A 21,789-nucleotide genomic window follows, 5' to 3' on the forward strand; every position below is an offset into this window, starting at 1 on the left:
TGTCTACTTGTGTGCATGTTATCAGGCCAAAATTACCAGGGTATGTACATTTTTGATCAGGGTCATTTGGGTACACAGTTGATTGATAATAAATGGCGTCAGCCAAACACTAACCATGAGTGAAAGAAAGTTTTTGTGTTCATATTCTCTGAAAAATGGCCAAGAAATCATAAAATCTGCCAGGGTATGTATGTATAATTGTGTATATGTAATATATATGTGTGTGTGTGTATATAATATATATATATATATATATATATATATATATATATATATATATATATATATATATATATATATATATATATATATATAATTAAATATTGTGTGTGTGTTCCTCACTTTGGTGAGGGGTTTCCCTTCATGATCCTCAGCACACAAGCTGCGCCGCAAGTTGGATCATCACTATTACTCAAATCAATGGGCTCCTGTAGGGAACCATTTAATTTGAATAGAGGCTTGACGTGGCAGTATCCAGCGTTAAGCCACGTTTAGCAGCTTTTACCAGCGTCTGGGTTTTTACAGCTCTAACACCGGTCATCTGAGTACGCTGGTCGTTTTTTTTTTGTTTGTTCTTTTATATATTTTTCCTAACATCCTAGTGAATAAAATGGTGGTCATTGCAATACTTTGCAAGTGCACCTTTTTGGGGGAAAAAAATACACATTTTTGACTTAAAAGACTAAGACATCAGAAAAGTTGGCCCAATTTTTTTTATATTGTGATAATGTTACGCTGATTTAAATTGATAACCAACATACCACTCTTATAAATTGTGCCCGCTCGTGGGCGACATTTAAAACTTTGTACATGTTACATGTTTTGAGTCAGAGGAGGTCTAAGGCTAGAATTATTGCTCTCACTCTAACGATCGCGGTGATACCTCACATGTGTTCATTGTTCTGCCCCTTACATAGTTAATCCCTTTTATTTATCGTCCAGTTATTGAGCTGGGGAAGGAGGAACTTCTTATATAGTCACTGGCTTTCCAGAGCAGAGCTGTTGACTCATACAAGAGACAGAGAAAGAATCTTACATCATTTCTGTGTCAGCCAAATGGGCACGAAGGTTATATATTTACAGAAGAAAGTGTATTTGCTGCAAGAGAAACTGCATGGCCCTGCCTGGACTGCAATGTAGAAAGAACAGTGTTTCTCACCATTACTGTCATGTTTGCTCCATTTTTTGCCAAATCAAAGCAAAGCAAAAATGTGTTTTTTATTTTACGGTCATTTGTTATTGACTCTCTGAAATCTGGTCTGTGTCTTGCTTGTTCTCGAGGTGCATGGCTATAAGCTGAAACCGGTGAATCCTGCACTTTGTATTCATAGTCAGCTAGTTCTTTATTGTACTAGTATGTGTCCTTTTTTATGTTGCGGATTCAAGGGAAAATCTTCCTAAAAGACATTGCTGAAACCAACCCTTCTATAAATTAGCTTTGGTTTCACTTGTTACATTTCCTGTCAAACAAAAAAAAAAGTTACACACCTACAATAATGTGATTCAGCTTGTAGTGCAATACTTTGAATTGATCAAATTGTGCAGCACTCCTAAAACCTTTCTAAAATGTGTTACTCTATTTCTGAACCTCCACAATGTCATCTCTTACATGAATCAAACAAATATAAAAATACAATTACCGTATGTACTCGAGTATAAGCCAAGTTTTTCAGCACTTTTTTTTTTTTTGTGTTGAAAATGCCCCCCTCGGCTTATACTCAAGTCACCTTTTTGCGCCTGAATTTGGGGACCCGGTTCCAGCAGGCACACATGTAGACACTTCTCCTCTACAAGTGCGCAAAGTTTGTTGTCTGGGGGACCTACAGCCAGGGAGCACTGATTTTTCAAAGCTGGCCACCCCTTCCATAGACTCCCATGTTAAACGTCAGTCTAGTCATGGGCACAGTGAGGCATGCAGATGGACACCCTAGGCTTATACTCGAGTCAATACATTTTCCCAGTTTTTTGTGGTAAAATTAAGTGCCTCGGAAATGTGAGCACATCCCCCTCACATTTTTGTAAATATTTTATTATATCTTTTCACTGAAGAAATTACACTTTGCTACAATGTAAAGTAGTGAGTGTAAGCTTGTGTAACTGAATTTGCTGTCCCCTCAAAATAATTTAACACACACCCATTAAAGCGGGAGTTCACCCCCAAATCAACTTTCTGACATTAGTTCCAGCATACTGCTAACATCTGCAGTATGCTGGGGTTTTTTTTTTCTGCTACTTATCGTTTTATGAGCCCCTGTTATCCGGCTCCGAGCAGGGATCGCTTCTGGGTATAGGCGTTCCTAAGCGAAGAGGAGTTGATTGACGGGCTGCTAAAGCGCGCCACGGCTTCCGAAAATACCCGAAGTGACACTCGGGTGTTTACGGCGCCTGCGCAGTCAGCTCTACACGGCAGGTGCCGTTTAGCGCCATAAACACCCGAGTCGCATCGGGTATTTTCGGAAGCCGTGACGCGCTTTAGCAGCCCGTCGATCAACTCCTCTTCGCTTAGGAACGCCTACTCCCCGCAGGATTCCCCGCTCGGAGCCGGATAACAAGGGCTCATAAAACGATAAGTAGCGGAAAAAAAAAACAGCATACTGCAGATGTTGGCAGTATGCTGGAACTAATGTCAGAAAGTTGATTTGGGGGTGAACCCCCGCTTTAATGTCCAAACCCCTAAGTGAAAATCTCCAAATTAGGCCCAATCAGCCATTTTCCCTCCCCGGTGTCATGTGAACCGTTAGTGTTACAATGTCTCAGGTGTGAATGGGGAGCACTTGTGTTAAATTTGGTGTCATCACTCTCACTCTAAAGCCTCATGCACACAATCGGATTATCCAACGGGAATTGTGCGATAGGCTGGTGTCCGAAAATCCGACCATTTGTTAGCACTTGGCAAGGCCGGAACAAAAATTGTTTCTGGACAGCCGCACTCTGAACAAATTGTAGCCTTTATTAAAAAAAGGGACAGCACTACAAGTCACAGCAACATAAAATAAAACCTGACTGCTGACGTGTTTCGCACTGAAACTAGTGCTTAGTCATAGCTATGACCAAGAACTAGTTTCAGTGCGAAACGCGTCAGCAGTCAGGTATTATTTTATGTTGCTGTGACTTTTAGTGCTGTCCCTTTTTTTTAATAAAGGCTACAACTTGTTCAGAGTGCGGCTGTCCAGAAACCATTTTTGTTCCTGATCAGCCAATTGTTGTTGGATTTTCCGTGGACAAATGTGGGATAGCATGCTTTTAAAATTCTCCACTAACAATTGTGTGGTGTCTGATTTTTTTTTTCAACCTGGTGAGGAGTACAAAGACAAGTGTGTCTTGCCCACAGTCAAGCATGATGGTGGGAATTTCATGGTCTGGGGCTGCATGAGTGCTGCCGGCACTGGGGAGCTAAAGTTCATTGAAGGAACCAGTAATGCCAACATGTACTGTAACATACTGAAGCAGACTGGGCGCAGGACAGAATTCGAACATAATGAACCCAAACACACCTCCAAGACGACCACTGCCTTGCTAAAGATTCTGAGGGTAAAGGTGATGGACTGGCCAAGCATGTCTCCAGACCTAATCCCTATTGAGCATCTGTGGGGCATTCTCAAACGGAAGGTGGAGGAGCGCAAGGTCTCTAACATCCACCAGCTCCGTGATGTCATCAAGGAAGAGAACTCCAGTGGAAACCTGTGAAGCTCTGGTGAACTCCATGCCCAAGAGGGTTAAGTGCAGGGAAAATATGGTGGCCTCACAAAATATTGACACTTTGGGCCCAATTTGGACAATTTCACTTAGGGGTGTACTCACTTTTGTTGCCAGTGGTTTAGACCTCAATGGCTGTGTGTTGATTTATTTTGAGGGGACAGCAAATTGACACTGTTATGCCGCGTACACACGATGGGTTAAACCGATGAGAATGGTCTGATGGACCGTTTTCATTGGTCAAAACCGATCGTGTGTGGGCCCCATCGGTTATTTAACCATCGGTTAAAAAAAAAAGCCAACTTGTTTTGAATTTAACCGATGGATTCCCAACCGATGGAACAAAACCGATCGTTAGTAGGCACGACCATCAGTTAAAAATCCACGCATGCTCAGAATCAAGTCGACGCATGCTTGGAAGCATTGCACTTCGTTTTTTTTTTTTCAGCACGTTGTGTGTTTTACGTCACTGCGTTGTGACACGATTGTTTTTTAAACCGATGGTGTGTAGGCGTGACGGACCATCAGTCAGCTTCATTGGTTAACTGATGAACGGTCCATGGGTCTGTTCTCATCGGATGGACTGATCGTGTGTACGCGGCATAATACAAGCTGTACACTCACCACTTTACATTGTCGGAAAGTGTTCACATGAAAAGATATAAAATATTTACAAAAAAAAATGTGAGGTGTTTACTCACGTTTGTGAGATACTGTGTATAAGCATCTACCTACAGTGGGGGAAATTATTTATTTGATCCCCTGTAGATTTTATAAGTTTGCCCACTTACAAAGAATTGAAAGGGTCTATCATTTTTATTATAGGTGAATTTTTAATCCATCAATAAAAATACACCTATGATACAAATTATAGACCCGACCCTTTGTTTCTTTGTAAGTGGGCAAACTTGCAAAATCTGCAGGGGACCAAATTTTTTTTTCCCCCACTGTATGTATTAAAACATTTCTAGTGATATTTCAACTATTACCTTGTCACATAAACCATAAGGCTTGCAAAACCACTACTCTATCAGCAAATGTGGTGCATTATTTAAATATCCAGACACGGTGTGCACTACAGTGCGGCTCCCCCTTTAAATTTTGCAGTCTGTGATGTGCAAAAAATATAATGAACTAGGAATACTACTTCTCAATAATCAACCTATATAGTGCACTATTCAAAAGCCCAAACACCCTGTGTCAGGCATGAGAGACAAGGGTGTTGTGTGAGCACAAGGGAGAAGGTGTACCACACAGGAGAATAAGCACAAAGGATTAATCAAAAAAAGGTTTGCTCACCACAGACTGTATAATCTAAAGCAGGGGTCTCAAACTGGCGGCTCTCCAGCTGTTGCGGAAATACAAGTCCCATTATTTCTCTGCCTGTGGGAGTCATGCTTGTTACTGCCAGCCTTGCAATGCCTTATGTGACTTTTCGTTCTGCAACACCTGGAGGGCTGCCTGTTTGAGCCCCCTGCTCTAAAGCCTACTACACACAGGCTGAATGTCGGGCGGCATTGGCCCATTCAATAGAAAGTGAGAGCGAATTTGTAGGGGGGGAAAGAACTTGACTGGCCTGCACCTCAACCCGATAGATCACCTTTGGGATGAATTAAAGCACTGACTGCAAGCCAGGCCTTCTCATCCAACGTCAGTGCCTGACCTCACAACTCAGTATTGAACCCTACGGACTAAGACTGGGATGCCATTAAAGTTTGTGTATGTAAAGGCAGTTGTCCCAATACTTTTGGCAATATTGTGTATATTTTACTAGTTTTACATACATGACATGTTTACTGTATTTTGTTTATCCATTTTATAGTTGCCTGTCTTTTATTTGCCATATTTTCATTATTTAGGGAGATTTCAGCAGAGTCTGAACGGGAAACCCAGCAGCTTCAAAATTATTGGTCAGATGTACGGTACATGATTCGCTGCATATATCGCCAGGCTGGGACGCCGCTGGCAGATGACCAGGACCAGTCACTAGTGCCAGAAAAAGATGGAATGAAGGAATTGGTAGATAGGTAATCATCTGTCTTATTGTGGATAGGATGCATCTTTCACTCCTAAATGAGAATTTCAGTCAAAGTAACAAAGCCAAAATTAATGGGTCACTAAAGGAATTTTATTTTTTTTAGCTAAATGGCTTCCTTTACCTTACTGCAGTCCTGGTTTCATGTCTTCATTGTTCGTTTTTGCTCTGATGTTGCTGTAATTCTGCTCTGTTCTGGACACTTCCTGGTTGTCTGTTTCCTTTGGAACACAGTACTGGGAGCTTCTAGTTTTGTTTTCAAACCCATCACTTCTCTATGGCTCTATACAGCACAGAGGCAGCATAACATGCAAAAACGAGACTGAAACTAAAGGTACACTTATATGATTGTTTTTTATCTGTTTTTAATCGTTTTTAAAAGGAATCGGTTGACTATTATGTCTCTATACCCTGTAAACATTCATTTGAGCAAATTTTTTTTTTCCTTTACATCTCCTTTAAAGTCCAAGTTTTGAAGCCAGGTATTTACTTGCAGTAATTTGTGGTAGAGATCACTAAATTTGGCCTAAAATGTGCGTTACCTCACTGTGGAAAAGTAAATTTAAGCCCAATTTTGTTATCAAATTTTTTTTTTTTTAAAAGCAGCACAAGCGACGGTATATACGTTGAATGAAGTGCCCCTTGTGCTGGTGGCTGCTAATTGGCTGAAATTTTGCATCCCCCCCTGCAGTGTTAATTTTCAGGTAATGTGGAAGTTGATGAAAGCCACTGGACTTGTCTTAAGCAGTTGTCAAGGTTTCAAATACAAAAACGCCACCAGCGCAAGGGACACTCACTTAACCTTATCAAAATTCAGCCAGTTTAACAGGGATTGGCCGAAATTCCATGACTGTCCCTTTTTAATCGATCACTTGATTGACTTCAGTCAGTAAGTGACTGCTGGCGGAGTTGATTCCCCCATCCACCTTGTGGCTCGTTCACGCCAGTACACAGGGACATTTCATCAGTTCTATCGGTTGGTGTGCAGTGACCTGTGCTGCTGTGGGAAAAGTGCTTCACACAGTACTTTTTTCACTGCCACAATGCAGTGGTGTAAAAAGGGCACAGCAGAGACTGGGCATTTTACCGTGTCTTGCGGTGGAACTGCGCTGGTATAGTCGCCCAATGCAGTTCCACTGCACTTGGTGTGATCCTCAAAGAAAATAAGTCTCTGTTCAACTGATCAGCATCTTCCCTAAACTGTAGTCAGTATAGTGGAGAATCTTTTATGTATAAAGAAATTTAAAGTAGAAGTAAACTTCCAATAATTTTACCTATAGGTAGTTTTAAATATCTCCTAAACATGCACTGTTTAGGAGATATTTACTGTACATGCAGCCAGTGACATCACTGGCGCATCATGTGCTCTGAAGGAACAGCCACCCATGCCGTTCCTTCAGAGCCCTGTGCTGTGAACGGCTTCGCTTCTCCAGCCAGTCACAGAGCCGAAGTCCGCAAAACCAAAAGCAAGAGTGGTTAAAGCGGAGGTTCACCCAATAAACAAGTATATAACATTACATTCAGTATACCTCAAACATGTACAGTATGGCGTTTTTTTTGGGGGGGGGGGGGGGTGTACATACGGTATTATCAGTATTTTCCTTCCGGGTACTCCCGTGGGACTGGGCGTTCCTGTGCAGTGCCGCAATGTCATCTGGGACTTCGCCCATATGATTGACGTGCCTGGGAAAAACTCCCACTGGCGGATAAGGCGCGTCATGACTTTCCAAAAATAGCCGAACTGCGAGTCAGCTCTATACGCCGCCTGCGCAGTGAGCTCTACACAGCTCCTAGTTGGTGCGCATGCGCCGTATAGAGCCGACTCGCAGTTCAGCTATTTTCGGAAAGTCATGACGCACCTTATTCACCGGTGGGAGATTTTCTCAGGCACGTCAATCATATGGGCGAAGTCCCAGATGACATTGCGGCACTGAACAGGAACGCCCAGTCCCGCGGGAGTGAGTACCCGGAAGCCGGGAGGAAAATACCGATAATACCGTATGTACTACCCCCCCCCCCCCCCAAAAAAAAACCCTCCATACTGTACATGTTTGAGGTATACTGAATGTAATGTTATATACTTGTTTTTTGGGTGAACCTCCGCTTTAAGATGGAAGTGGCCTCCAGCGATCGCATTGCTGGAATGCTTGGTTTTCAGGTAAGGTAATTTATGCAATGCACATTATGGCTTTACCTTGCAGGTAAGGAGAAAAAAAAAACATCCAGAGGTTTACAACTGCTTTAACAATGGTTGTTCCCTTGCAGGTTGTGTGAGCGAGATCCTTATCAGCTGTATCAACGATTGGAGCAGCAAGCCCGCGAATATGTCCTGGAAATGAAAGTTCGTCTGCTCAAACACTTGTCTCTAGGCTTTAAAGTGACTCCCAGCATCCAGGGGCCTCCCCAAGCACATCAGTTTATCTCCCTTCTTCTAGAAGAGTACAGTGCCCTTTGTCAGGCAGCATGTACCATTGGCACCTTTCTCGTCACTTTGGTAAGGACAAAATGGCTGTCCATTAAACACAGGTGAACATTGGTGTGCTAATGATGGCAAGCAATGTTTTTCGAGAGTGTAATTTTACAAGATTTCTGTCTTTTTTATCGTTTATAGGAAAACGAGCATTTGAAGAAATTTCAAGTGACGTGGGAACTACACAACAAGCATCTGTTTGAAAATTTAGTATTTTCTGAACCGTTACTCCAAAATAGTTTACCGACACTCGTTTCACAGTTAAGGTACTTTAGTCTGAGAATTTGCATTAAAATAAAAATGAGTGTTTGTTTCCCCTAGCAACCAGCTTCCTGCGGTCTTTATTTCATTTGTTAACTAGAAATGAAAGGGTTTTCTGCTTTACTTGTAGACTTATTCCTTGTTGAACCTCTTGAGAATTTAATGATAAAACTGTGATTTTAGTTTTTCATGTAGTTGCACACTGTAACTGGGCAGCAAATGTCCATATTTTTCTTATTTAAATGAGTGTCAATGTAAGTAGCACAATCTTCAAAGTGCCAGAGCTCCTCTGCGCCATCAAGCTTTGGTTTGGAATGACTCTTTTAGTGGAAGGCTGAAACTCTGTAGAGCTTCAGCTCTCCCAACTATCACATGCCTCAGTGAACCTTGGATGTATATCAATTGGTTGCCAAATTACCTAGGATGTGGTGTTTTTCTTGGAAACATTTGTGGCTCCCAAGGGTTCCTCAGAGGCACTTTGAAGATTGCAACTATGCTCTGCACCCTTCTGGGAGTGCCAGATGTTGTCCTGCACCTTTTTGGTTTTTAGTTTCTTTTCATTGGCTGCTACATCATTGCTGGACAGCACAGTAGTGATGCAGGAATCAGTAGAAGGAACCATGGACCATAAGGAGAGCAGGCATCTTGACACACTTGGTCATGTTATTGGATAGTGAAGATTTTCAGCAAGCTTGTCTCTGTAAAAATTTTTTTTTACAAAAACATTGATCTCCAGCTATACCTGTCCATCTGTGAATCTGTGTAAGATAGCCCATAAAAGGAGCCAAAGAGTCTTATCTTAATTGTATAGTACAGGACAGACATGAACAGTACATCATGGGTTATAGCTCTGTACCTTCAGAGGATTGAACACTGGCAAGATTTTGATGTCGCGCCCTCCTGGAAGGCCTTCCCATAATCCTACCCCACTCCTTGTTTGCTAGTGTCTGTCAGTGATGTACCTCTTCTCCTTCACAAAGAAACAAGCTTTGCTACTATTTTCTTAAAAAATTCTTTAATCAACCTTAAATGTCTGAGGTGATGGCTTGTAGTGTTGCTTTGGGCACTGAATCTTGCATGGGGTGCTCACCTTGTTACTTTATTTAATGCGTTGGGTTAGCTGCAGGGTGTTATACAGGTCCAGGGCAGTGATCGATCACAAAGGAACCCACAAGCCCTGTGTACCCCTTCAGGGGTATGACCACTATTATGGGTGAAGCCTGGACTTCAATTACAGTCCAGTATTGTAAACGAGTAAGACGGGGTCACCCTGTATACTTAAGCGTTGCTTTGTAAACCAGGCCATGTTTGGAATGTATGTATTTTACAATGTAAACTTTTTCAACTTTGACAAAACGTATCCACGCAGAGCTCAGTCTCATGTGAATGACCAGGTGTTGCATCACATCACTGGCCATATACTTTAATACCACTTCTGCCTAGCGCCCTTAGAAGGTACTCACTCTTCTTCCTTCCCTTTTGCCTAACTTGTGAAGCAAAAGACCCCTGGCGTCTTCCCAGCAGACCGCATCTGCTTTTTTAAGGCCCTCTCTTCCACTCTGTTTCAGTCTCCGGCTTTATTTTCATGGCTGTTGATACCCAGGTCTTAAATTACAGAGGGGTCTCTGAGCCTGTGAGTCCTACCTTGCTGAACACAATAAAAGCCACATCCAGGAAGATCTATTATCGTACCTGGAAATCTTACTAATCTTGCTTGGTATGAGCGCAGCCAATGTCATCCCAGCGATTACTCTCTACTCCATGTTTTGGCCTTCCTACAAACAGGTCTTGGCCAGAATCCAGATCTTGGCACCTCCAAAAGGGCGTTTTTTGTCCTATAACCCTCCTTTTTCAAAGGTATCTGGCTTTTCCCCTGGGACCTTAAATTGGTTCTTTCTGATTTGTAAAAAACACAGTTTGAACTCGTCAGGGATATTTCCTTGAAGTCTCTCTCCACCAAAGTGGCCTTCTTGGTGGCCATTACATCTGTAAGACGTATCATAATTTGCAGCTCTTTCTTGCAACCAACCCTTCACAACAGCTAGGTTGTATTATGTTCTTGACCAGGGATCTCCAAACTACAGCCTTGCAGCTGTTGAGGAACTACACGTACCTCTCTTGCCCAGCTCTGTAAGGCCACCACTTGGTCTTCTGTTCATATTTTTTCAAAGTTTTAACTGTGCATTTTCTGCGACAACTTTTGGCTGCAAGGTTCTTGCAGTGGCATTCTGAGCCTGGGGTTTTTACCCCTGTTTTTGGTCCTATTGGCACAGTTTAGATGGCCTAGTTGTTGCCTACCCTTGTATTGTTTTGGGTTGTCCCTTGGTGTATAATTAAGATGCCTTCATCCTGTACTGTCCAATTAGGATAAGAGGAATTTTCACTTGCCTGTAAATTCCATATCTTGGAGTATAGAACCAAAAATGGGCCACTCTCCCTGAACTCTTGTTACTCTGCATTGCTTGATACAAAATTGAGGACTCACGTAGTGGGGTAGTGTTTATAGAAGGGGTGTGTTCTGAAAAGCTTGGTAGTGTCCAATCAATTGCAGTTACAGGTCTATAACCCATGGTGTATGAATAAACTGCCTGTGTTTGTACTGTACTGCAAGATGAGGGAAAAGTATTTGATCCCCTGCTGATTTCGCATGTTCACTGACAAATTATCAGTCTATAATTTTAATGGTAGGTTTATTTTAACAGCGAGAGACAGAAAAACAACAAAAATATCCAGAAAAATGCATTTCAAAAAAGTTATAAATCGACTTGCATTTCATTGAGTGAAATACGTATTTGATCCTTTACCAATCAGCAAGATTTCTGGCTCCCAGGTGTCTTCTATACAGGTAATGAGCTGAGATTAGGATCACTCTTTAAGGGAGTGCTCCTAATTTCAGCTTGTTGCCTGTATAAAAAGACACCTGTCCACAGAATCGATCAGATTCCAATCTCTCCATCATGGCCAAGACCAAAGGGCTGCCCAAGGATATCGGGGACAAGATTGTAGACTTGCACAAGGCTGGAATGGGCTACAAACCATCGCCAAGCAGCTTGGTGAGAGGGCGACAGCAGTTAGTGCGATATTTCGCTAATAGAAGAAACGCAAAATAACGGTGCATCTCCCTTGATCTGGGTCTCCATGCAAGATCTCACCTGTGGAGTTTCAATGATTGAGAATGGTGAGGAATCGCCCCAGAACTACACGGGGGAGAATCTTGTCAATGATCTCAAGGCAGTTGGGACCATACTCGCCAAGAAAACAATTGGTAATACACTACACCGTGAAGCACTGAAATCCTGCAGCGCCCGCAAGGTCCCCCTGCTCAAGAAAGCACATGTACAGGCTCATCTGAATGATAGAGGAGAACTGGGTGAAAGTGTTGTGGTCAGATGAGACCAAAATCAAGCTCTTTGGCACCAACTCAACTCGTCGTGTTTGGAGGAGAAATGCTGCCTATGACCCCAAGAACACCATCCCCATGATCAAACATGGAGGTGGAAATATTATGATTTGGGGGCAGTTTTCTTGCTAAGGGGACGGGACTACTTTACCACATCAAAGGGGCGATGGACGGGGCCATGAACCGTCAAATCTTGGGTGTGAACCTCCTTCTCTCAGCCAGAGCATTAAAAATGGTTTGTGGATGGGTATTCCAGCATGACAATGACCCAAAATACACAGCCAAGGCAAGAAAGGAGTGGCTTAAGCAGAAGCACATTAAGGTCCTGGAGTGGCCTAGTCTCCAGACCTTCATCCCATAGAAAATTTGTGGTAGGAGCTGAAGGTTCAAGTTGCCAAACGTCAGCCTTGAAACCTTTTAAGAAATTGCAAGGAAAGGTGCCCCAGGGATTATACGGGAAAGAAGGTAAACCTGAATATTAAAGGAGTAACGTTGTATAAAAAAAGTACAACATTTACTGAATACAAATAATGATAGTTTATACACCGGTATAAACGCCTAAAAACAATTTGTATTAGATACGCTCAATAAACGGCAACTAGATTCTGGAGCACACGAACAATTTCAAAACTAGATCAGGTAGTGTGTGAGCAGTGTACCCGACATGTTTCAGAAAATGGGTGTAATACTTAATTCCTTCTTCAGGGCATGAATTGAAGTATGTTTTTTTTTTTTTTTTTTTTTTTACTTTTTTTTTTTTTTTTTTATGTTTCTTCTTTAAATATTCTGGTTTACCTTCTTTGCCCGTACAATTCCCTGGGCACCTCTCCTTGCAATTTATTTCAAATTTGGGATGTGCCAAAGATTCCAGTGTTACACTCATTAGTGGTTTCCCTCTACAGTCTGCCTTGAAATGACTTGGAGAGGATCTGCAAAGAGGAGTGGGATAAAATCCCTCCTTAGATGGTAGCCAACTACATGAAACTCCTGACCTCTGATTGCTAACAAGGGTTTTGCCACCAAGTACGAAGTCATGTTTTGCAAAGGGGTCAAATACTTACTTCACCCATTAAAATCAATTTGAAACTTTTTTTGAAATGTGTTTTTTTCTGGATGTTTTTGTTGTTCTGTCTCACTGTTAAAATAAACCTACCATTAAAATGTAGGTAAACGTACAAAGTCAGCAGGGGGTCAAATACTTATTTCCCTTCGCTGTAGTTTACGGGCAAGTCAAAAAATCCTCCTTTTATTGAGTTTTTAAGTCATCTTGTTTAATTCAAGAGCTTGCATCATGTCTATTTTCTCAGTTCACTCTTCAGACTCTTGACAACTGCTAGTCAAAAGCTTTTCTTCATGTGCGTTTTGCCCCAGGCTTGGAACAGCGTCACATGACTCGTACAGTGAAGATATGTATAGTACCTTACTACAAAGGTACCTTCAGCTGGAACAAGAAATGGGTCAGATTGCTGAAGAGTGGCTGGAGTGTCAGAAAAGAATTGATAATTATGTAGATGAACAGGTAAGTGCCGTGTGTTCGTGGGACTCGCCAGACAATTTCTTGTGAGTCTTTTGGTTACATGATTTTAGCTGAATGTGTATGTCGGTGTTTGTGTGACTGCCATGTGAAAGGTAGTCCTTTATCCATAAAGTTTATCACAGAGGTCAAATGGTTTTGGCACAGATACAGTGCCTTGCGAAAGTATTCGGCCCCCTTGAACTTTGCGACCTTTTGCCACATTTCAGGCTTCAAACATAAAGATATAAAACTGTAATTTTTTTTTTTGAAGAATCAACAAGTGGGACACAATCATGAAGTGGAACGAAATTTATTGGATATTTCAAAATTTTTAACAAATAAAAAACTGAAAAATTGGGCGTGCAAAATTATTCAGCCGCTTTTACTTTCAGTGCAGCAAACTCTCTCCAGAAGTTCAGTGAGGACCTCTGAATGATCCAATGTTGACCTAAATGACTAATGATGATAAATAGCATCCACCTGTGTGTAATCAAGTCTCCGTATAAATGCACCTGCACTGTGATAGTCTCAGAGGTCCGTTTAAAGCGCAGAGAGCATCATGAAGAACAAGGAACACACCAGGCAGGTCCGAGATACTGTTGTGGAGAAGTTTTAAAGCCGGATTTGGATACAAAAAGATTTCCCAAGCTTTAAACATCCCAAGGAGCACTGTGCAAGCGATAATATTGAAATGGAAGGAGTATCAGACCACTGCAAATCTACGAAGACCTGGCCGTCCCTCTAAACTTTCAGCTCATACAAGGAGAAGACTGATCAGAGATGCAGCCAAGAGGCCCATGATCACTCTGGATGAACTGCAGAGATCTACAGCTGAGGTGGGAGACTCTGTCCACAGGACAACAATCAGTCGTATACTGCACAAATCTGGCCTTTATGGAAGAGTGGCAAGAAGAAAGACATTTCTTAAAGATATCCATAAAAAGTGTTGTTTAAAGTTTGCCACAAGCCACCTGGGAGACACACCAAACGTGGAAGAAGGTGCTCTGGTCAGATGAAACCAAAATCGAACTTTTTGGCAACAATGCAAAACTTTGTTTGGCGTAAAAGCAACACAGCTCATCACCCTGAACACACCATCCCCACTGTCAAACATGGTGGTGGCAGCATCATGGTTTGGGCCTGCTTTTCTTCAGCAGTTACAGGGAAGATGGTTAAAATTGATGGGAAGATGGATGGAGCCAAATACAGGACCATTCTGGAAGAAAACCCGATGGAGTCTGCAAAAGACCTGAGACTGGGACGGAGATTTGTCTTCCAACAAGACAATGATCCAAAACATAAAGCAAAATCTATAATGGAATAGTTCACTAATAAACATATCCAGGTGTTATGCCGCGTACACATGATCACTTTTTGTGATGAAAAAGTCATTTTTTATCATGAAAAAAAAATGAAATTTTTCCAACTTCATCATTAAAAATTATGTTGCCCACACACCATCGTTTTTGAAAAATGATGAACAAAGCGACGGCACTCTAATGGGGAAGTTCTATTCGCCTTGAGGCTGCTTTTAGCTGGTTACTTGTTAGTAAAAGACGATTCGTGCTTTTTTTGTCTGTTACAGCGTGATGAATGTGCTTACTCCATTATGAATGGTAGTTTTACCTCCTGTCTCATAACTTGCTTCTGGGCATGTGCGGGTTTAAAACGTCGTTTTTGCCCACACACGATCATTTTTTTTACGACACAAAAAATGACATTTTAAAAAATGACATAAAAAATTTAAGCATGTTTGAATTTTTTTTGGTCGTTTTTCAGAAGACAAAAAATGAGGTTTAGCCCACACACAATCATTTTAAATGACGTTTTTAAAAATGTCATTTTTTTTCATCACAAAAAGTGATCGTGTGTACGGGGCATTAGAATGGCCAAGTCAAAATCCAGACCTGAATCCAATCGAGAATCTGTGGAAAGAACTGAAAATTGCTGCTCACAAACGCTCTCCATCCAACCTCACTGAGCTTGCGCTGTTTTGCAAGGCGGAATGGGCAAAAATGTCAGTCTCTCGATGTGCAAAACTGATAGAGACACACCCCAAGCGACTTGCAGCTGTAATCGCAGCAAAAGGTGGCGCTACAAAGTATTAACTTAAGGGGGCTGAATAATTTTGCACGCCCAATTTTTCATTTTTTTATTTGTTAAAAAGGTTTGAAATATCCAATAAATTTCGTTCCACTTCATGATTGTGTCCCACTTGTTTCTTAAAAAAAAATTAGTTTTATATCTTTATGTTTGAAGCCTGAAATGTGGCAAAAGGTCGCAAAGTTCAAGGGGGCCAAATACTTTCGCAAGGCACTATATATAATCCACCACTGCTTGTGAAAATCATTTATTTCTCTCTCTTCTCTTTTTTTTTTTGATGGTTTCTTCACATGCTTACTGACCAGCTTGCATTCTTCAGGCAGTGCCCTGCTATAATTGAATCTTCTGCACACAGATCGATTAGTCCTCGGTAGAACAGGCACAAAAACTAGAAAATAGATGTTTTATTTTGGTTTAAAATTTGTTTTAGATGGCTTTGAAAACCAAACACAGAATGCTTAAAGAAGATTGGGGATTCTTTAAACAAAGGCTGTTTATAGAAGAACAAGTAAGAAAATCACCCACTATATCCACTGTGCTTCAGAACGAACTGTCACAAAATGAAATTCATATGGAGTGGGTGTTTAAAGGGTCAGACCGCCTTGAACTGACTCCTAAATGGGATGAAACATTCACTAGCTTCTTTCATCACATGAGCATCTAGCAGTGGAGGATGGCTTTTCTCGATCATAGTATTTAATTTCCTGTGCAGCATTCTCTGATAAAAAGTAAATTAAATGGGCTCCTAATGGTCATTGTTGATTGACAGAGCTGTAAATTCCATTACAGACTGATATTAGAAACCACATGTGCGATTCTTCCTGACATCCTCTGCTTGGATCTAAAACTAAAATTTTTGGTAGTTTGATGCTTTAATGATCTGGTAATAAAGTGGCGGTTAGTTTGACAAGTACTTGCAAACATATTTAGCTTTTTACTGAGATCCACTCAGTAGACCCAAAAACTGGTCTTTTATTTAAAAAATTACTTCACTTTGGAAGCCATTGGCTTGGGCTATTGTAGCCTGCCACCACTCATCACACTTTGCTGCCAGGGGCGAGGTTTTGTTGGGGGGGGGTGTTAAATGGGCAATAGCACCAAATGCTTAGGCTGGGTTCATATTTCTGCATTGCAGGGATCTGAAAGATTGCGTGCATTCGTACAACATGCAAAAAGGTGCACATCGCTTTTCTAGGCACACAGCCGTGCCATTAAAGTAGAGCTAAAAGCAAAACTTGTCAGTTTTTATTGCTGTCTGTGCCCCCTGTTAAGGAGATCCCCCTTCTTTGTCCTGTTTACCATTATCAATGAAAGTAATAGGTGATCCAAAATTTGGGATATTGGGTTGTCCCTAGAGAAGTAATAGAAGGGAAAAGTTCCAATGTGGACAGTAGTTCTGGTGGCCTGGGGTCCCCAAGGAATTTCCTTAAAGGAGACGTACACCTGGCGAGTCGCTGAGGCTAAGCCGGTTGCTTCCACCCCCTCCAATGCCCAGAGCTCCAGTAAATGCAGGGGGCAGAGCAGAGAGCCGCTGACTAACAAGTCAGTGGCTCTCTGCTCACGGAGGTGTGAGAGCCGAGTGTTTAGCAGTGTTCGATCTCTCGCTTTTCAGCGCTAGAGGTGCCGGGGGACAGATATAGCATCGGAGCGATGCTGCATCCACCTATTTAAGTATGAATCTAAAAAATAGCCATACTTCTCTTTACTGGGATTTTCTTTCACGTCCTGTTTGGCAATGGGACAGGAAGTGAAGAGATGTCTCCAAAATGGAACACGGCAAACAAAATAATTGGTTTTAACCAACCCTCCTCCCTTGCTCTATCCAAAATGGGGAAAACCTTTTTTTCCCACAGTTCTACTTTAATTCTTTATGGCACCCCAACACCAGGCTAACATGTGCATGAAATTGTGCACCAAACTCTGGGTACCAATGTACCGTGAATATTGATGCAGTGGAACTCTAAAAAAAGGGGCATACACTTTTTTGTGTGAATTTTTTTTCATTCTTTCCATGTGTATGAAATGAATTGGCAGCCCTTAACGTGACTCACGCACTACTGTTGCATCTGCAATGGTGTCGATGGAGCCTTGGGTGAGAATCTGGATAAGGACACATTCTCGGATAAGATATGTTTAGTATAGCGCTGGCCCATCTCTATTGAAAGTGTCTTTAATCCCAAAACCAAATATGTTCTGTACTACGGCATGCCAGTACTTTTATACAGGTGCAGCTTAAAACATTAAGTTAAGTTAATTTATTTCAGTAATTCAATTCAAAAAGTGAAACTCATATTTTATATAGATGCATTACACACAGAGTGATATATTTTAAGCATTTCTTTCTTTTAATTTGGATGATTATGGCTAACAGCTATTGAAACCCCAAGATTCAGTATCTCAGAAAATGTAAATATTACATAAGACCAATAAAAATAAAAAAAAAGGATTTTTAATACAGAAATGTTGGCTTACTGAAAAGTATGTACAGTATAGTATGCACTCAATACTTGGCCGGGGCTCCTTTTGCATGAATTACTGCATGAATGCGGTCTGCTGGTGTTGGTCCACTGTGTATATCGGGTCCAAAGTCCGCTCAACCCTTTAGCAGGAAATTCTGCTGACCAGCCTTATGGAGATGCTGATTTCATTTTCCAGCAGGACTTGGCACCGGCTCACACTGCTAAAGTACCTGTACCTGGTTTAATGATCATGGTATTACTGTGCTTGATTGGCCAGCAAACTCGCCTGACCTTAAAGGGTCACTAAAGGAAAAAAATGTTTTTGTTTAAAATAACAAACATGTTATACTTCCACTGTGCAGTTTGTTTTGCACAGAGTGGCCCCGATCCACGTCTTCTGGGGTCCCTCGGCGGCTGTCTCTGGTCCTCCCCGCACGAACTACACACGTTCATGCGAGAGAGCTTGAATTGTGTGTAGTCCGTGTGGGCGCGCTCCCATGATACAGCGAGCGGCCATAGCCGCTCGCTGTATCACTCGGTGTGCCACGTCACTGGATGTGATTGACAGCAGCCCCAGCCAATGGCTGCGCTGCTCTTAATCCATCCGCTCTAGCCAATCAGCGGCCAGGCTGAATAGCGAAAAGGATCTCGGGACCGAGCGTGGGACTTAGAATGCATGAAGGTGAGAAAACTTTTTCCTTTACAACTCCTATAACTCCATAGAGAATCCTGAGTTGTTTTGTCAAGAGGAAGATGAGACACCAGACCAACAATGCAGAAGGCCGCTATCGAAGCAACCTGGGCCTCCATAACACCTCAGCAGTGCCACAGGTTGTTCGCCTCCTTGCCATGCCGCAGGAGCCCCGACCAAGTACTGATTGCATACTATACTGTACATGGACATACTTTTCAGTAAGCCAACATTTCTGTAGACAATCTTTTTTTTTTTTTTTTTTTTTTTTTTTGGTTTTATGTAATATACAAATTTTCTGAGATGCTTAATTTTGGGTTTTCACTAGCCATAATCCTCAATTTCAAATAAATGCTTGAAATATATCACTGTGTAATCATCTATATATAATATATAGGTTTATATAAGGGTTTCACTTTTTGAATTGAATTACTGAAATAAACTAACTTTTTGATATTCTAGTTTTATGTGATGGCTGCATTGTTTCCTTATATTTCCTTCTATTATCAATTGGTAATTCTGCAAACAGGATATTTCATGTCCCTTTGGGGTTGATTTACTAAAACCGGAGAGTGAAAAATCTGGTGTAGCTGTGCATAGAAACCAGTCGGCTTCTAACTTCAGCTTGTTGAGATAAGCTTTGACAATAAAACCTGGAAGCTGATTGGCTTCTATGCAGAGCTGCACCAGATTTTGCACACTCCGGTTTTAGTAAATCAACCCCATTTGTGTCTACACTCACTCATCCATGCTATCTATGGAAGGACCCATGGTTGGAACACAAGTTGCACTTCAAAACATATCTGCCTTTGTCCGTTTGTAAATGAGGGAGATGATGCTTTTTGTTCATCTCACAGAAAGTGACAAGGATGCTGCATTTTGCAAGATCAGGGTCTTTTCTGTACTTGATGAAAATGTTAGTCTGACATCTTACTGGTGTATAAGACCTAATGGACACTGTGGGTTTAGCCCCTGTGCTTGAGATCTTGGCTTTTGTTTTGCAGATGGATGGCAAAGAAGCACTACTATCCAGCACCACTTCTATCAGCCTGTAAAAGGTTGAGATGCTGCGGCTAGATGGGGCTGGGCAGCGCACTAAGTGGTATAAACTTGTAGGGCAGTCTGTGCCCAGGGATGAATGGCCAGAATACAGACTTTGTGTACTGGCCAAAACATTAGTACCACTCAGTGCCCTGTTCAGCTGCAGCAGCTCTCAGTTTCTCATAGGGTTTTACAGGTTGCTGGATGGTGCATTTGTGCCTTCCACCTGCACGAAATGCCAGGTTCCCGTGTACAGTGGCTAAATGCCCAATATTTATGAAGCCTAAGCTGCAATATATTGCCTTTTTCTTTAGGTTTAGAAACCCTAAGTCTGAGAGCGAAAAGATTGCCCAAAACTCATCTGTTGCATGTCCTAATGCCTGTCCTTTTATATGATGCAATTATTTTCTTGTAATGGCAAATTAGGTTACACAGTTGTGTTGGAAAAGCTTGGCTTATTTTTCAACTTGCTTGTAATTGCCAACAAGAAATAAATGTAGGCTGGTCATGCGTGGATCGAAATATTTGGCCAGTTCAGCAGGGACTGGGCAAATTTCAAGTTTTCTGTTCAACTGCTTTGTTGGATAAAATCCGCTCATTGTTTTAGGTAATACATGTCAACGCTGGTCTGTGCATTCTGACAGTGGGAGGAGTCTCCCTGCTGTCAAATATACCTTCCCCCATCCACCTTGAATGTATGGATGGGGACAATCTGTGCAGTGTATCTTTCATTCAGCCTACTTTAAGTTCAGTCCCTTAAGTCTCTTTGGCAGAGTGAGTGAGAACAGAGAAACCATAAGTCAGAGGTATACTAAGGTGGAGACCACTTGCAAGGGCAAAGCCTTAACTAGCTCATGTTTCTTTTTCTCTTTAAAGTTAAACAACAAGAAAGCATTGACTGGCGAGAACAACTTTGCTGATAAAATGAGGCATATGTTATCGACCAGAATGTGCATGTCTGACTGTCCAAACTGTAATTACAGGAGAAGGTGAGTGTGTGAACACTGTCATATGCAGTCTCTGTGTATTCCACAGGTTTTAAGCTTTCTTTAGGCATCGGATCAAAGTAAGAGTGATTATATTACTGAATGATTGATGAAAATGTTTTAGTCTTCATCTGAAATTATTTCAGGTATATGTGAGCCTGGTGGTATTATGGCTAACAGTCATTTAAAGAGAAACTGTCACCATTGGGGTTTGTAATCTAAATCTGCACTCCTAGAAAATGATGATAATGCATAACCTCTGAGTTGGTGATTATATTATTTTCCTTTCTCTGTGGGAGCAGAAGTGTCATTGTGGTTAAGCAGCATTAAAGTGTGCTGCTGGTAACCCAGCAACTAGCTACCAGAAGCACACTTTAATGACAATTGCTAGGTGGAAATACATTGCAGAATTACCATGGATAGCGGTATTAATTTGGCAATAGAACTTAGTAATATCTAATCATTTGTATAAACATCAACACTAATGTATACATGCATACAGACATAAATAGGTGCTTTTTTCCTGTGCCTTTGATTAGATGTCCCCTTATCTTCTGTAGCAGAAAGTAAGAGGAATATCTCTTTAAAGTGAGGGCAGAAGGAATCTCTGAAAGATGACCCTACTGGACGATTTCACATCACCATCTGTTTTCATTGTTGGCTCATACATTTGGGATTTTTCATAATTTTTTTTTTTTTTTTTTATCTCCGTAAAAATGATCATAAAGACCAGAGGGTAAATCACCCCAACAGTGGCCTATAGAGAGCAATGCAAACCTGATGTTGCTTGCAAGCTTTTCCTGCTTGATGCAAAGCAAACAAGTGATTTAGAGGTACTTAACCACCTCAATACCAAAAGCTTTCACCCTTTCCTTCCCAAGCTATTTTTACGTTTTCAGCGTTATCACACTTTGACTATTAGTCATGCAACACTGTACTCAAATTATATTTTTATAATTTTTTTTTGAGACCGCTTTCTTTTGGTGGTATTTAATCACCACTGGGTTTTGACGTTTTTTGCTTTATAAACAAAACTTTAGTTAAACTTTATAAAATTTTGCAAGCAGTTTTTCTATGTGTGAAAGTTAGTCTACAAACTGATATAGATATATAAAAATATGTGTGTGTGTG

At 41.4% G+C, this 21,789-nt stretch overlaps 1 protein-coding gene across 7 annotated transcripts in view; it reads left to right on the forward strand.

Moving 5' to 3' along the window:
* FAM193A (family with sequence similarity 193 member A) overlaps window positions 1-21,789 on the forward strand; it is a 179,506-nt gene that overhangs the window by 89,282 nt on the left and 68,435 nt on the right. For all 7 annotated transcript variants that reach the window (XM_040335313.1, XM_040335307.1, XM_040335311.1 and 4 more), the window contains 5 exons: window positions 5,556-5,723; window positions 7,997-8,225; window positions 8,343-8,467; window positions 13,234-13,381; window positions 20,549-20,661. In XM_040335313.1, the coding sequence (XP_040191247.1) occupies window positions 5,556-5,723; window positions 7,997-8,225; window positions 8,343-8,467; window positions 13,234-13,381; window positions 20,549-20,661 (783 nt within the window). The remainder of the gene's footprint in view (window positions 1-5,555; window positions 5,724-7,996; window positions 8,226-8,342; window positions 8,468-13,233; window positions 13,382-20,548; window positions 20,662-21,789) is intronic.

Source organism: Rana temporaria, chromosome 1 (genome assembly GCF_905171775.1).
Source record: "Rana temporaria chromosome 1, aRanTem1.1, whole genome shotgun sequence".
NCBI lineage: Eukaryota > Metazoa > Chordata > Amphibia > Anura > Ranidae > Rana > Rana temporaria.